This window comes from Protomyctophum bolini, assembly GCF_963924005.1.
Source record: "Protomyctophum bolini genome assembly, chromosome: 17".
Lineage (NCBI taxonomy): Eukaryota > Metazoa > Chordata > Actinopteri > Myctophiformes > Myctophidae > Protomyctophum > Protomyctophum bolini.
Window position 1 is genome coordinate 17,214,428 of NC_137878.1, and position 15,129 is coordinate 17,229,556.

A 15,129-nucleotide genomic window follows, 5' to 3' on the forward strand; every position below is an offset into this window, starting at 1 on the left:
CTAGCGCCCACTGCTCCTGTTACTTAGTGCAGAGGACAATATATTATACAGTGACTAATACTCCAAAGGAATGGGGACCAAATGATCATTAAATTGACCGCAACTCCAGTGTGTCCTCTATACAAACACTTGAAGTCTCTGTACTCTCTGTTATACACAGCAAGAAAATGTTAAATGTCAAGCCTAATTTAATACAAAAACTAATAAAAAAATGCACATCACTTAGTAGAGGTGCTGGGTTTAAATGTGAAAAAATAAGCCTAATTTAATATACTTGCAAAAAGAAAATACAATGCTTAGCGAGCGACACTCTCGGCTGAAGATGTATAAATTAGTCTTAAATCGGAGAATGTCAAAATTGATTTGAAAATCTGCATATTTTTATACTCTCCGAGATATAGTAAGACTGACGGTTGTGTTTGACTTTCTGCACATCACTTCCTCATTCATGTTTTGTAATAATATTAAAAATATACAAAGTAACTAGTAATTCAAGTTTTTAAATAATTATAGGGGGGTAAAAGTACAATATTTGCCTGTGAGGTGTAGTGGAGTAAACATAAAAGTACCTCAAAATTGTACTTAAGTACAGGACTTCTGGAATACATGTACTTAGTTACTTTACAGTACACCACTGAGTATAAACTTAAGAGTGATTTTAAATATCCCACTGTTCGGTGCAACTGCCAACAGGGGGACTTATGAAGGAGGTCTTTCCACACATGGAGAGGCTGTGCAGAGATTTGGGACAGGACAAGAGTGACAGCTGCTGCTGGTGTCATATGAAGAGGTGGAGCTCATCCCGAGAGTTAGTGAGAGGCCATAGTGACAGAATATGAGCTACCAAAGATGTCGCAATAAATAATATACCATCAAAACCTTGAAAGTGAAACCATATAATCTCTCAATGGCAGTGATAACCTTGCAACCTTCTTACATCATCAACTGATAGAGAAGGGGAACAAAAAGCATTGAGAGGGTTAACGGGTCTGTGTTTTGGTCTTATATGTTGCTCACCATTGCATGTTGTCAGCAAGTTGTCCTTGCCATGCCCATGGCCCCTGTAAAACAAGTGATCCACTGGGTCAAATGGCAAACAACATTAAAACGTGTGCTGAGAGTAGGCTAATATTTCACTGTTTGGCTCTAACTGCACTGCCACCAGATAGTAGCGAGGTAGAAAACACAGATGATGAGGAACATGTCTTCCATCTACAGAACATCACTAATGAAAGCTATCAAACCTAACAGAAATGTAATTCTGTTTTTACAAAAAGTCAGTGTCAACTCAACATATCATATAATCCGTGATGACATTTTCCTGCAACAAGTCTTTATTTGAATGTGTATAAAACTGTATTCAAGAAAAATGTATGAAAATATCCTCAATACATAATGTTTGTAACAACAAAATCTAGTTACAAACACTACATTCGTACCCACATTGTTATTCAGGTGTATGATAATAGTATTATTAGGTACATGCCTCCTACATGTTAATTAACACTGGAAATGCTGCAAAGTATTGCCCAATATATCGGAACAACATTCCACGTGATAATACTACTTGTTTTAGAAATGTCATGTAATAACAATACAAATTATAACTAAAACATAGACGAGAGCCATAGTGATGTGCCAAACAAACAAAAGCCAGTAATTCAGTCACATCATGAAAATAACCCTCACACAACTCATTAGACCTGAGAAATATCTGGGACCAAGCTTCTTGATAGGAGGCACAGCTGTTCTGTCAGACACTATATATACTAGGATCTACCCCACCCCCAATGCACAAGCAAATATAACAACATACTGGACCATGGGCCATGGCAGAAAAATACCTCTTTAGGGCATGGGATGGAGAAGAATAGATCATAACCAGAACTGTGTTGGAGCCAGGCAATATGTTTCGTGAATATAACTCAAAACCGAAAGGTTGAGAGATTACATAGGAGCTCATATGTTAGGTCTGGTGATATATATATGTGATAAATATGTGTAAGGAAGACTTAGCCTACTTACTACAGTAGATTATAAAATTGCGTTGTGCAATATCAATTTCACCACATATTCCTCTAGTGAAATGTATGACATCATACATACCTGTTGTAGGAGTACTTGTGCCAGTGATTCAACCAACCAGTGAAGCTAATTGAGAGACACAGACAGACTGGATTTATAGATAGATGACAGATGTTCAAATACTCTGTTGGCATGAGTATCTGAGTATCTGTTCTTCATTCTCTTAACATTTACAGCACACAATTTCACAAGTACACACAGAAAAGCCTATTAATACTGTATGTATGTATGTATCTTTCTTCTGTTTTTAACTTTTTTATGTGCTAATAAATAAAACCTTGAAACCTAAAACCTATTGCCATTTAGCAGCTGCCCGGTACAACCACATTCTAATACAATGATTCAGGCTTCAACACTTTCTGTCTTAACACATGACAGAGTTATTGACAAACACTTACTAATTATTAAACAAATTATTTAGAAATGAATTATGTTGTTCTCTTTTCCCAGATCATAGAGAAAATGTCCATTTTGTCCATTGAATGAATAAGATATGACCTTATGCTTCCCATTAGTTTTCCATTTGCAATGACCCGTAAGAACTTGCCAACCGTACGGTCCATTGCAAGCATGAATAAGATTCCACAGTTGCTCTGCGGCTGAAATACACACAGTGAGTGAGAGGAGAGCATGACTCTGGCCACATGTATGTAGTGCTGCTGATCAACCACAAACCTGACCCTGACTCTCCTCCCTTTCTGGAAGGCCCCAACGGGCACCCGCACCTGTCAGTCATACAGCCAAAGCCCCCTTCCTCTTTTTTAAAAGATTTATTTTTGGCATTTTTATGCTTTATACAGACAGGACCGTGTGTAGAGACGAGAGACACGCGTGACAAGATGGGTATTGGGTTCAAAGAGAGCGAGAGAGAGTAAACTAGTTAATGGACTTGATGTGTCCACAGCAGCCTCTATGTTTTTTATTTGATTTATTAAGCACTATTACTATGAAAAGTTCTCTAAGGAAAATAATGGTGAGGAAAGGAGAAGAGAGAATAGGTGTATTTAAAGCAAGGTGTGCCGATTCAAAGTTTACAACAAAACATTTTGAACAAGCAATGATGATGTCATCAGCCTTACAGTATCACTGCCACCAGTGATACTGGTGATCGTTTGCACAACAATGAGTGCTGTTAAATCAGCCCCACTCCTTTTAATTGTGCATTGCAAAAGAAAATACTCAAAACCTTTCTCCGCTCTGCCCTTCCAGGTGTTGTTTGCTGCGTTGCACTGAAACTGACCAACGAACCAAGATTCCCACCATCTGCATACACCTGTGTGAATGTGTACTTCTCTCTGTCTGTCTGCCTGTCTGTCTGTCTGTCTATCTGTCTGTCTGTTCTTACCTTCTGCTTCAGTGAAGCTGAGTGCTTGCGTTTAGTTTTCTGTCAATATCTCAGTATCAGGAACTGTCAACTGTGAGACTTTGTTGATCAGCTGGACAACCTGTAAGTGAGCTAGAGTCCCTGTCTGTCGACTATCAAACTTCAACTACCATATAAAGGAAAATACCCACTGTGTCTATTGTCTAAGAAAGCCTTTACCGCATCTAAGTTAGCCAAAGCTTATACAACAACCAAACACCATGGCCCCTAAGAAGAAGGCCCAACGTCCCAAGAAGGTTGCTGCAGACACCATCGCTCAGGTTGCCGTGGAGACCAGCACCATGACCGTGAAGGTGGAAAGCCGCGGCGATGGCGTGGTGGTCGTGGAATCTGTGGCGAAGAAGATCGAGCAGATGGCAGCCCTGGACATTGTTCAGCTCAACAGCCTCAACCTGCCCCTGCCCCTGCCCATCATCAAGCCTGGCGAAAGAGGCTTGGGCCTGGGCAGTGAGTTGACCCGTCCACTGCATGGCAATGCCCTCCTGGAGGAGCTGAGCAAGATGCGTCAGGAGAGGTAGGGGTTGTTATCTATACTGTATACTGTATTGTAGCCGTTATCCCTTCTTTTCCCATTAAGTTTTTTTTTACTTGGGAGTTTTTTCTTGCCCAGTTCATCTACCTTTGCATTTATTGTCTCCTTTCCTCTCTTTTTTTCTCCTCCGCTCTTTAGATTCCTCACTGACTTGGAGCTAGCCTGTAAGACCAAAGCCTTTGATGTCCATAAGCTGGTCATCTCTTCAGTCAGCCAGTACTTCAGAGAGATCCTGGCCAAGGATCCAGGAATGAAGCGCCTAGAGCTGCCCTCCCTCTCTCCTCTCGGTAGGCCTACTCAAAAACATTTAAAGTCAACTACGCAAGAATACAGCTATTTACAATATCCCAAAATATGTTTGCCATTCATTGACACCATCCATCCATCTGTATGTCCAACATATTTATCCATCAACTTATCTCACTCATCTAATTGATTGAGAGATTGATAATCTCTCCATCATTTTATAAATCTGTGATGGAGTAAGCCTGACTGAAACCTTATCTCCCTTGTCCACAATGGACTTAGCTTTGATTCCCCTGAATCTCTCCATCCCTCTAGGCCTGGCCAACGTGATCACGTTCGCCTACCTGGGACGGGTCCACATGTCCCTGTACACCATTGGCTGCACCGTCTCAGCAGCGGCCACACTGCAGATCCCGCAGCTCCTCAAGATGTGCATGGACTTCCTCCTAGCTGAGCTCAACGTACAGACATGCGTCTATGTCTGGAACATCGCTGCCGCCTATGGCCTGCTGCCCGTGCGTGATGCCGCTCGCCGCTTCGTCCTGGAGAACTTCATGGCATTCAGCGAGACCCCGCTGTTTACCCAGCTCACCCTGGAACAGATCGGTGCCTTCCTAAAGGATGACGGCCTGATTATGCCCTCTGAGGTCACCGCCTTCCAGGTCGGTGTGACTTTTAGGTCATAGAATTAGGGTTAGAGGGATAGTTCAATGTATGTTTTTTGACAGTATAATCCCAATGAAAAAATATGTTATTAAAGAGCACAGCTCAGTCAGCTATTTATATTTACACATTTGGCTGTATATATAAACTTTGGTATTAGAAACTGATATATTGAAACATTCTCAGAAAAGAAACAGCTGCCAGGGATTCCCTGATACCAGTCCGACCTCTCTGCAACCAAAGCCAAGGCTATTTCCAGCACGGACCTAAAAACAGACCTTGTATCAGCTCTTGGCAGCAAAGCACAAATGCATGAACCCAAGCCAGTCACCTGCAGTCTAAATGTGAACATAAGCCCCCCTAATATAACTACAGTATGAAGATTATTATTAGCCAAGAAGAGGCCAAGTCAACCCACACTTTTTTATTATTAGATTGTAACCAGACTGTTCACTTAAGAAAGGTTTGATGGACATTGATTGTCATGTTTGTACCATTGTACCAACAAACAAAGATATCCAATTGAGATCTTAGTAAAACCAGTAAGACGCGCAAACGCGGGAAGCGAACGCAGCTCGTACATATTTGGATTTTGGACATATAGCTGCTTTGGGGACTCCTTATATGGTTATGGCTGAGTCATGGTGACACAAATCACTCAGCTCCATATATGGGCACAAAAGCGGGACAGACAGACACACAGACAGACATGATCTGCTAGGTCTCATAGTAAGTGCTCACTGCGTTCGCAATCACTGCGTTCGCAATGAATATCGAGTAGCCCCTGGACCTACAAGTTAATTTTCAATTTAGTAAATTCAATCCAACCCTGCTGTGTGTTTGTATTGTCTATACAACCTTCATATAAAACATTCCTCTCCATCTGCAGCTGGCCATGAAGTGGCTCGACTTTGAGCCGGAGCGGCAGCTTCACGCCGCGGAGCTCCTGTCCCACGTGCGCTTTGAGACCATCCCAGCCAGCGAGCTGGTGAGCCAGATCCAGCCTGTGGCCCGCATGATGCTGGACCCTCAGTGTCACCGCCTGATGGTGGACGCCATGAACTACCACCTACTGCCCTACCAGCAGAACACCCTGCAGTCTCGACGCACACAGGTTCGCGGTGGGCAGCAGACCCTGCTCACGGTCGGAGGTCGCCCCGCTATCACCGAGCGTGCCCTCAGTCGTGAGGTGAGTGCTGTGAATCAGAGGGAAGGGATGGTGTTCAATTAATCCGAAGGAATTAAACATTGTGTCACCATTACTAAACAGACAGATGAAAACACTCATTGTTGTGATCTCACACAAACTAACCATTGACCACCTGCGTCCAGGTGCTGTGGAGGGACCCGCGTGAGGGCGGAGCTTCGTGGCGCCACCTGTCCCAGCTTCCTGCCAAGAGCTTTAACCAGTGTGTGGCTGTGATGGACGGCTTCCTGTACGTAGCTGGAGGAGAGGACCAGAATGATGCGCGTAATCAGGCCAAGCACGCCGTCAGCACCCTCAGCAGGTACTGGAACACAGCTTCTAAACTGTTCAGCCAAACACGCTTTGTGTTGTGAATGTAATGAAATTATTAAATACTCACATGAACCCCAGCATTCCTATTCTGGAAAGGCGAACTAAAAGCTGATCTACAAATAAATACCGGTAGGCTATTTCCTGCAGCGATTCAGTGTAGAGGGGGAAAAGAAGCGGACCCCTGAGGGACCCTGTCGACTGAAGTATTATAGGGTTTAAGTGGTTGATAGAGGCATAACAGTCTTTTTGTGCATATACACAGAACATTTAATGCATTTAGCAGACCTTCTTTTCCAGAGCAACTGTTCCAACAATGCATCCCATTGAAGCCATGGAGAATCAACAGCTAACAGATGTGACCTTTATATGACCTGGCAGAAAACCCCACATAATAATAACAATTCTCCCTCCCTGTGTTTTTCGTCTCCACCAGGTATGATCCTCGCTTCAACACCTGGCTCCACCTGGCCAGCATGCGTCAACGCCGCACCCACTTCTCACTGGCCGCCACCGGTGGACGCCTGTTCGCCATCGGTGGCCGCAACGTGGAGGGCCTGCTGGCCACCATTGAGAGCTACCTGCCCTCTTCCAACACCTGGCAGATCCGCGCGCCCATGGATGTGCCACGCTGCTGCCATTCCAGTGCCACTCTCCCCTCCGGAGACTTCCTGGTGACAGGCGGCTATATCAACTGCGCCTACTCACGCTCTGTGGCGCACTACAACATTGAGACCGACTCCTGGAGTGAGAAGGCTCCCCTGGAGACGCCCCGTGGCTGGCACTGCTCTGCCACACTCGGTGGGAAAGTGTATGTGGTGGGAGGGAGCCAGCTGGGGTCAGGTGGTGAGCGAGTCGACGTTCTCTCTGTGGAGGTGTACTCCCCAGAGAGCGGCACATGGAGCCGCGCTGCCCCCCTGCCCCTCGGCGTGAGCACAGCCGGGCTGTCGCCGTTTGCTGAGAAGCTGTACCTGCTCGGAGGGTGGAACGAGGCGGAGAAGCGCTACAAGGCGGCCGTCCAGAAGTACGACCCCGACACGGACAGCTGGTCCACGGCTGAGGACCTGCCAGAGCCTACAGTGGGAGTGTCCTGCTGCACCCTGACCCTCCCGCCTCGCCCCACACCACGCAGACAACAGCACCGCAACACCCCGGCCAATGACGAGCAGACTGCCAAGAACAGGAGCCGAGAAAACAGCATGGCCCCATCACAGATCATCACCGCCTAGACAGAGAGAGAGAGAGAGGTGGAGAGAAAGAGATTGATGGAGATGTGGAGAGCTAGAGAGATTGCAGAAATGAGATACAGAAAGATATGGAAGAGCAATGGAATATGTGCGGGGGCATCTGGATAATGCCAGTTCGTTTTTAATTATTTCTTTTGCGACACGAGGCTACATGGCAGAAATAGAAAAGGGAGTTCTCTGGGGTTTGGAGTTTGGAGGGGGGTGGTTAGATGTTTAGCTAGTAGAGCAGGTGGAGGCATAGAGGAGGGAAGATGGGCAGAGAGGAACAGGAAGCTGCAGCTGTATACTAGCTTGTTTAGTGCGACATTAGGTTAAGAACAAGGTACTGCACATTAGTGAGCTGGATGAACAGGCCTGTGTGGTTGGCAATTGGTCAAATGTGAATCCTTTAGTCGTATGCATGTGAAGCTGTCCTTCCATAGCCAGGATGGGATATATATACACAGTAAAATCCTCAGAGTTCATTTAACTTGGAGAATTAAAAGAACACAGGATCTTGCTGTGTAATTCATAAAAATCTGAAAATGAATGTGTGTGTGTCTTTCTGAAAGCGAGTGTGTACAAGGTGAATGTAGGGATGTATGAAAGATTAGAAATTGAGCCATTCAGTCTTTTTTGGAAACTCTGCAATAATTCTCCATAACTTGAAACAAAACACAAAATGTATAACAATTCAACAATGAACGCAGTGTTTTTGTTGTATTACTTATGTACTGTAATATATTTATCAGAGGTAGTATAGGTCAATATTCAATGGTAATATAAAGAAAATGCAATATTTAAATGTTTTATAAGTGCAATTAAATAGAAAGATGTACAATAGACAGGAGAGGATGGCACTGTAAAATATGTAACACAGATGGGCTTAATAATCAGAAAGAACCTATTTTATAATAATTTAATTGATACGAACGTAAAAAGGTAACCACAAAGAGGGGAAAAGGTGGGGCAAGAACATGGAACAAGTAGACATATTGTAGGCTACATAAACACTGCAGTGACTGCACAAAAGGTTTGCTACCCTTTTTTTTTCCAATACATGCCATCCTCAAATATATTTTCAATTAAAATGATAAACTCCACTAGCTGAGGAACTGGTGAAACGTATGTGGCAGACCATCAAATGGGAACAGAGCACTGGATGGGGGGTGGGTAGATAGATGGTTAATGTTAAATCAACCATTCAACCATGTCATTAAATTAGGCTAATCTGTTTTATTTGATTGGATACATCCCTCTGTATAGTGTATATCTCCTTCTTGCTACATGATAGGCGGTGTACAATAACAAGGAGTTGGTGTTTGAGAGTCTGACACTACATCACAGGAGCCTGAGGGTTTCACCAAATAAAGCCAAACTGATCAAACCTTTGCCTATTTTTGAGTATTGAACAGACACTGCTTGGACTGTAGACCACATGAACAGAATGTCAGCTACATACATACCATTCCAGGGTTTCTCAAAGAGGGTGCCGACGCCGTGACGCAAGTCCAGGGGTGCCACAGAATACTTTGATAATATTTGTAATGTATCACTTCAGTTTAACAGCCTAAAGATAGGTTAAGTGATATTTTGTGTCATTGCTGGTCATAGTGTTTGTTCAGTAAGTAACAGGAGTCGGACAGTCTCCCTATCACTTCAGTAAACGGAAAATACATTTTCAGGTAGGTGACAAAAACAGACCTGAATTGCACTGTACTCGAGTGTGTTCTGAATGGCAAACCTGCTGTACAATGTTTACATTGTAATGAGAACATATTGCGTACCGGTATTTTACCATTAGCATAAGTCATCTAATGTGGTGTGAAATGGTACGAGGGACAAACCCACAAAAAGACCACTCAGAAATCAGGCACATTCAACTAGTCATGAGTTGGATCTTCATTGTCAAACTAACTACATAACATTTATGTTGTAGCTGCTATTTTCAACATACAGATGAATTGAAGATGAAGGCCCAATGGAATTGGAAGCCAGTTTGGACAATTTCATAGTCCCTGAGCAGCAAAGTCAACAAATAACTCCAAGGCGCAAATAGGATATTAGGTTCAGAGATTTCCGGTACTGTTTAAATCAATTTCGCCAACAATTTCAAAATCTTCATTGCTAGAAATATGACAAGAATCCTTACAAAAAGAGCAATGTATGACTTGACTATTTTCTTAATAGTAATACTAGGTTTATAAATCTTTAATTAAAAGTAGTTATGTAGTTTACATGGCATCCTTTAAAAACTCACTAGTGAGTTGACAGTTCACAGAAAAACAGCCATACTTGTCCATTCTTGAATAGTAAGATGAGCCCACATTATTAAGTGCTCCTGCATCAGTCATTTTAAAAGGATGCACTCTGAAATGTTGCCTGCTATATACAATGTCTTCATCTTGTGAAAGGCCCAACTGGCTCCACTCTAAATAACTTCACTGGCAACTACTGCCCCCATGAGGTAAAAAATATTAAAATCCAGTGCTGGACATTCAGCTTATGGTCATTTGTTCAACCACTCAATTTAGGGCTTAGTGTAAACATTACTTAATTGGGGACATTTCAAAGACTTCGTCAAAATCAGCGATCACAATACTTTGCATAAACAATTAATCTATTTTTGACACTCATGATTTTGTGTGCAATATTTGAATATAAAATACCAATGTCAGGAAAGACAACAGCACAAACATGGGCTTTTTTTTATCCTTTTATTAGTTTGTTACAAACAACAGTCAAAAAGGTGGTGGTCCTTTACTTGCCGGGAAGGATGACGCCATCATACTAAAAAAGACAAACAAAAAAATCTAAATGTTTGACATCTGGGAGTTTGTCAATTTTATATGAATACATTGTTCCAAATAAATAGGAGTGAATTACAACTTCAGTTTGCACATGTAACATTTAGCACAATTATGTAATTGTATGGTCTAAATCTGATCAGCTCAAGACAATAGTTTGTGGTAAAATTGCATTGGAAGTGGCGCAACTGAAAATGTCTTTAACATAGAAATCTCTGAATCTCATTGACGCTCCTACAGGATGTTACAAACCAATTAGTCAGCCTGTCAACATAGTATGCAAATTGATACAGATTATGTTTTGGTTCCCAAAATGCAACATAAAGAACAAGAACCTAAAAGGACTTGCATTTCCTTACTATAATTAAGAGCATATTTACACCTCTAAAACATTACATTTACAGGCAGTCATGTGTGATGTTTAATACCACCATTTTCAGAGTAACTATCTCTTAACTACAAAAACCCTAGCATCCGTATTCTGAACATTTGACAAACACAATAAAAAGCTACAAGCTCAAGAGCTTTTTGATCCATTTGGTGGGGTGTGAAAAAAGGCGGACTGTGCCCCATCAAGTATATAATAGGGTAGATATAGTTATGTAAAAATCATTTAAAGTTTGATATTGATAGCCTAGAACACTCACTTTCTGCTGGAACCAGCGCATGGACTCCTCCTTGCGGATACGGTGCTTGTAACCGATGCGGCCCCTTTTCCGTTTCTTGTCAGCAATGCTGAAACCAGGCCGACCAAGGACCTAAAACACAAGAATGAGCATTTAGAGAAATGCAATCATGAACTTGTTGTTTGGGCATTCCGGCTTTGAACCGCTCATTGTTGGTCCTTTGTGACTAAACAAATTTGTCAAATAGTGTATGTTAAAAGGACCTCATTTATACCGATTCCACCAATCCATCTGCAAGTAAAGCAGGTCAGATGCACCCACATAACTATTAGCATTTTCCAAACATAATACAAAGGACTGCATTATAGGTTCATTAGCAAACAGGTTCCTGGGCAAATCAGAATCTTCCATAATCACAAAACTATAACCAACCCATGACATTTAGGTCCAGATACTCACCACGTAGAAGTCCAGTCCGTAGATACCAATACTGGGGTCATACTTGATGCCCAGATCAATGTGTTCCTGGATGCCGAAACCGAAATTCCCTGTATCGGAGAAGTTGTTCTTCCTCAACTCGTACTCACGCACCTAGATGAAGAGCAATACAACTTTATCACCCTATGAAATCCCAAGTGCATGCAACTAATACAGCATCTAGCAGAAATATTTATCAGCATGTCGAGCATGTCTGGCATGTAAAACCTACCCAATTAAACCACATACTTGGATTCCCATGGGCTCTATACTGTGCTCGACACTAGATTGCTACAAAAAAATAGCAAACATATGGTGTTGTGAGCTTGTATATCTGCTAAAAGAAAATTGGCCAAATGTTCACCCCAGTATGGAGATGCCAGGGTTCAAGTGGCTAGTTTCAACAGTTGGTCATTCCTTAACTTAGGTGGCACTTTGGCCACTGTCATATTAAAAAACACACAAAGGCCATATAAACAGCCTATTGTGGATTGATCTAAACTTGTACGTTTATTAAAAGGTTTATGATGCTAAAGGTTGAATTATGCCATGTGTGCCAAGGTATCTGCTAAAGTACAAACTACACAGGTCTACTATGTAGCTCATGTGCACCTCTTCAAAAGAGAAAACGAATGTGTTAAACAAGAATACTCAAATCTATTCGTTTTTGGCGAATCAACTGCACATTACTGCTTCTTTAGCCATATTCTGTGATCTCACACAATATACATATTCTAGAATAATCCATCCAGTGTAAACACTGCACTATAATGATTATAATCCCTTTATACTTATAGTGTAGTGTTTACACTGGATGGAAACCACTGAAAATCACAGGGGGCATTCCCAATGGTCTATTATATGGTCGGAACCTCACTAGATAGGTTACGTTTTGTATGTGCACAGCAATAGGCACTAGACAAATGATAAGGTATTTAGAGCATCCTCACCTTGAGTCCTTTCTCCAGGATTTCCTCTGCCTTGGCGCCACGGACGGTACAATGGACAGCAATCTTTTCATTTCTACGGATGCCAAAGGATCGCACAGTGTAGCGTGCTGCAGGGGGGGGAAGAGTATAAAAAATATATATGATCAAATTGATGACATCTACTTTGTGAATGATACACTGTTGTACAGGCATATATACACAAATGGACCCATACAAGTATAATCTCAAATACCTACCCTTTGAGAAGACAGGGGTCTGTCCCGTGAGCTGCTCCAGCACCTTAGCAGCACGGGTCAGTCTGTCTCCAGACTCCCCAACACAGATATTGAGGCAGAGCTTGCGAATGCGAAGCTCCTTCATGGGGTTCTCCTTCTTCTCACCCTGGTCCTGTGTACAAAAATGTTATGGTCACAAACTGAACACCACAAACATACATTCTAGCTGGAAATTACATCACAATAAGGCCTATAGAATACACAAATAGGCCCCAGGCCCCAACCCCTTCAAGGGCTCTCACCTTGTCAACTGACACAGACATATCTAGTTTGTTGAGGGACGTCACGTTAGCAACAATATTATGCTAATCAGCTAACGTTAGTAAGCCTGTCAACTGCTAGCATAACCCAGCAGATGATAAAAACGCAAAACAACTCAACAATGCCAACCAGACTGCATGGATGGAACGCTCTCCTCCAACTCAACGTTTCATGCTGTCGGATCAGTGCATGCTGCTACTGCCGGACATGCCCGTACATATTACCACCGCTGCTGCTAGTTGCTATCTAGCTGCCGAAACCGTATTTACACAACAACACGATTAATTAACATACTGGCAGTTTAACCACGCAGTAGCCATGCTAATTGTACTATATAATCGCCGTCACGGCAGAACATAGTCTACTTCTCCCGACTTAGGAGAACATATGAACTAGAAACTGTCTATGGGGTAGTTAGCCTCCGCTAATGTTAATTTTAACCAAATGTCCTATGGTGTTATGGCCAAAATACGACATTGGGTCAATCGTGTGTACCAGCATACACACGATAGCACCTTCATTACATGCGAGAGTGATTTAATAATGCCGATGATCGTAGATTTCAATGGCAAATTCACGTAGCTCGTCTTCATATGATTGCACTTATTACTCACCGCCATGTTTGATCACTAGAAGAGGACGATACATTTCCGGCGCAGGGTATTTATAAGGGAGTGTTCACTTCAAATACGCCCTATAGGAAACATCGAACCGTATGCTTAATGCCACGCGTTCCACTTTACAACTGTCACAATAAATACACTTTTTTGTCCCAAAAAAAATAAAGAGTATTTGCCAATGTCATATTTTCAACAGTGGGTTGGACGGGGATTATGGTGGTAGCAGACTGTCACTTGAATAAAAAGTCGAGTGGGCACATGCACATTGTGGGCACCTGAATGTTAAATTCTTTATTTTTTTCCAAAATAAAGGGGGGGGGGGGGGGGTTAATAAATATATATGCTGTGGAAAATAATAATATGTATTTGGCCCCATTTATAAATAATGCATAGGCCTATACATAAAAAAATCACACTTGTGTGAAGTGAGGAGCGCTCAGCCTCATATCATATCATACATCATCGTATCACATTCCGTGCTCAACTAATCAAGTCATCACATGCAAGTACAAACACGGCTCATACGGACATAAAGCTGTGCATAGTTGTGGGCCTCAAAAACGTTACACATTACTACAGAGCACAATAATAGACAATACATGGAATAATGCAATATACAATGCATAATATATCTGGGTAAATATTTGGGGACAGACAGACAAAATGGCGTTTTTTGAAGGGCGCTTCTCCTATATTTAGCTATTAGTGTAGGTTTTCGTCTTACACAAACATTAAATTCCCTTTCACAATGAATGGAGAATTTACGATTATGTGTCTGAGCAAAGATAAGAGCACCCCTCACTTCACACGGGTGTGATTTTCCTATATACATTTACACATATATCCCACACATCTCGATATTTGCCATTGACAATGAGAGAAATTAGGTCAAATGTCCGCCAAATATGATGTAAATTTTATCCCCACACGTCTCAATATTTGCCATTGACGATGAAAGGAGAAATAGGGTCAAATGTCCGCCAAATATGACGTAAATTTGTGGCAACACAAACATTAAATGTCATTGACAATGAAGGGAAACTTTACGTCATATGTAGACGAGCAAATCGGCTAACCAATCACATGAATTCAGTTGTTCGTGAGATGATGTATAATGATAAGAGCGCCCCTCACTTCACATGGGTGTGATTTTTCTTTCTTAATCTAGAATTCTAGATGGATGACCCTAAACATGCACAACAGACATAAATTGACCTTGACCACACAGATCTCCTTAGACTTACCATGGATGGACGATAGGCCACAGTCCAACCACAGACTACAGCCCAGCCAATCAGAATTTCGCCTTTTCTAAACATTCTAACTCATGATGTTGTCAATTCTGGCTGACATTAGCCAATCACAGGGATTATGAGTTGGGTGACATCATCAAATAAATGTCATGATGAGTTAGAATGGTACAATACTGTGGATTCAGCCAATTACTTTATAGTAATAAGG

General features: G+C 42.1%; 3 protein-coding genes across 3 annotated transcripts in view; 1 reads left to right on the top strand and 2 right to left on the bottom strand.

The window, feature by feature from the left end:
- Positions 1 to 2,124, bottom strand: part of eloa (elongin A) — a 26,167-nt gene extending 24,043 nt beyond the window's left edge. The window contains exons 1-2 of the mRNA XM_080788193.1: positions 2,107 to 2,124; positions 1,018 to 1,061 (exon numbers count right to left, since the gene is read on the bottom strand). The gene's annotated coding sequence lies outside the window, so the exon portion shown is untranslated. The remainder of the gene's footprint in view (positions 1 to 1,017; positions 1,062 to 2,106) is intronic.
- The window catches only part of klhl43 (kelch-like family member 43), an 11,401-nt gene extending 2,359 nt beyond the window's left edge, over positions 1 to 9,042 (top strand). Inside the window, exons 2-7 of the mRNA XM_080788194.1 lie at positions 3,295 to 3,983; positions 4,140 to 4,288; positions 4,563 to 4,909; positions 5,800 to 6,099; positions 6,243 to 6,418; positions 6,863 to 9,042. Of these exons, the coding sequence (XP_080644320.1) occupies positions 3,670 to 3,983; positions 4,140 to 4,288; positions 4,563 to 4,909; positions 5,800 to 6,099; positions 6,243 to 6,418; positions 6,863 to 7,655 (2,079 nt within the window). The 5' untranslated portion in view covers positions 3,295 to 3,669 and the 3' untranslated portion in view covers positions 7,656 to 9,042. The remainder of the gene's footprint in view (positions 1 to 3,294; positions 3,984 to 4,139; positions 4,289 to 4,562; positions 4,910 to 5,799; positions 6,100 to 6,242; positions 6,419 to 6,862) is intronic.
- Positions 9,043 to 10,336: 1,294 nt separating this feature from the next.
- Positions 10,337 to 13,753, bottom strand: rpl11 (ribosomal protein L11). Its single transcript, XM_080787785.1, has 6 exons — positions 13,663 to 13,753; positions 12,749 to 12,899; positions 12,513 to 12,619; positions 11,545 to 11,676; positions 11,107 to 11,217; positions 10,337 to 10,442 (listed from the first exon to the last, which is right to left on the bottom strand). The coding sequence occupies exons 1-6, from the start codon at positions 13,666 to 13,668 to the stop codon at positions 10,413 to 10,415; spliced, it is 537 nt and encodes a 178-aa protein (XP_080643911.1). The 5' UTR covers positions 13,669 to 13,753; the 3' UTR covers positions 10,337 to 10,412.
- Positions 13,754 to 15,129: the final 1,376 nt, after the last annotated feature.

Coding starts and splice junctions, on each gene's coding strand:
- rpl11 (XM_080787785.1), bottom strand. Junction 11,218..11,544: donor ACGGACTGGACTTCTACGTG/GTGAGTATCTGG, acceptor CTTGTGTTTTAG/GTCCTTGGTCGGCCTGGTTT. Junction 10,443..11,106: donor TGCGCTGGTTCCAGCAGAAA/GTGAGTGTTCTA, acceptor TGTCTTTTTTAG/TATGATGGCGTCATCCTTCC.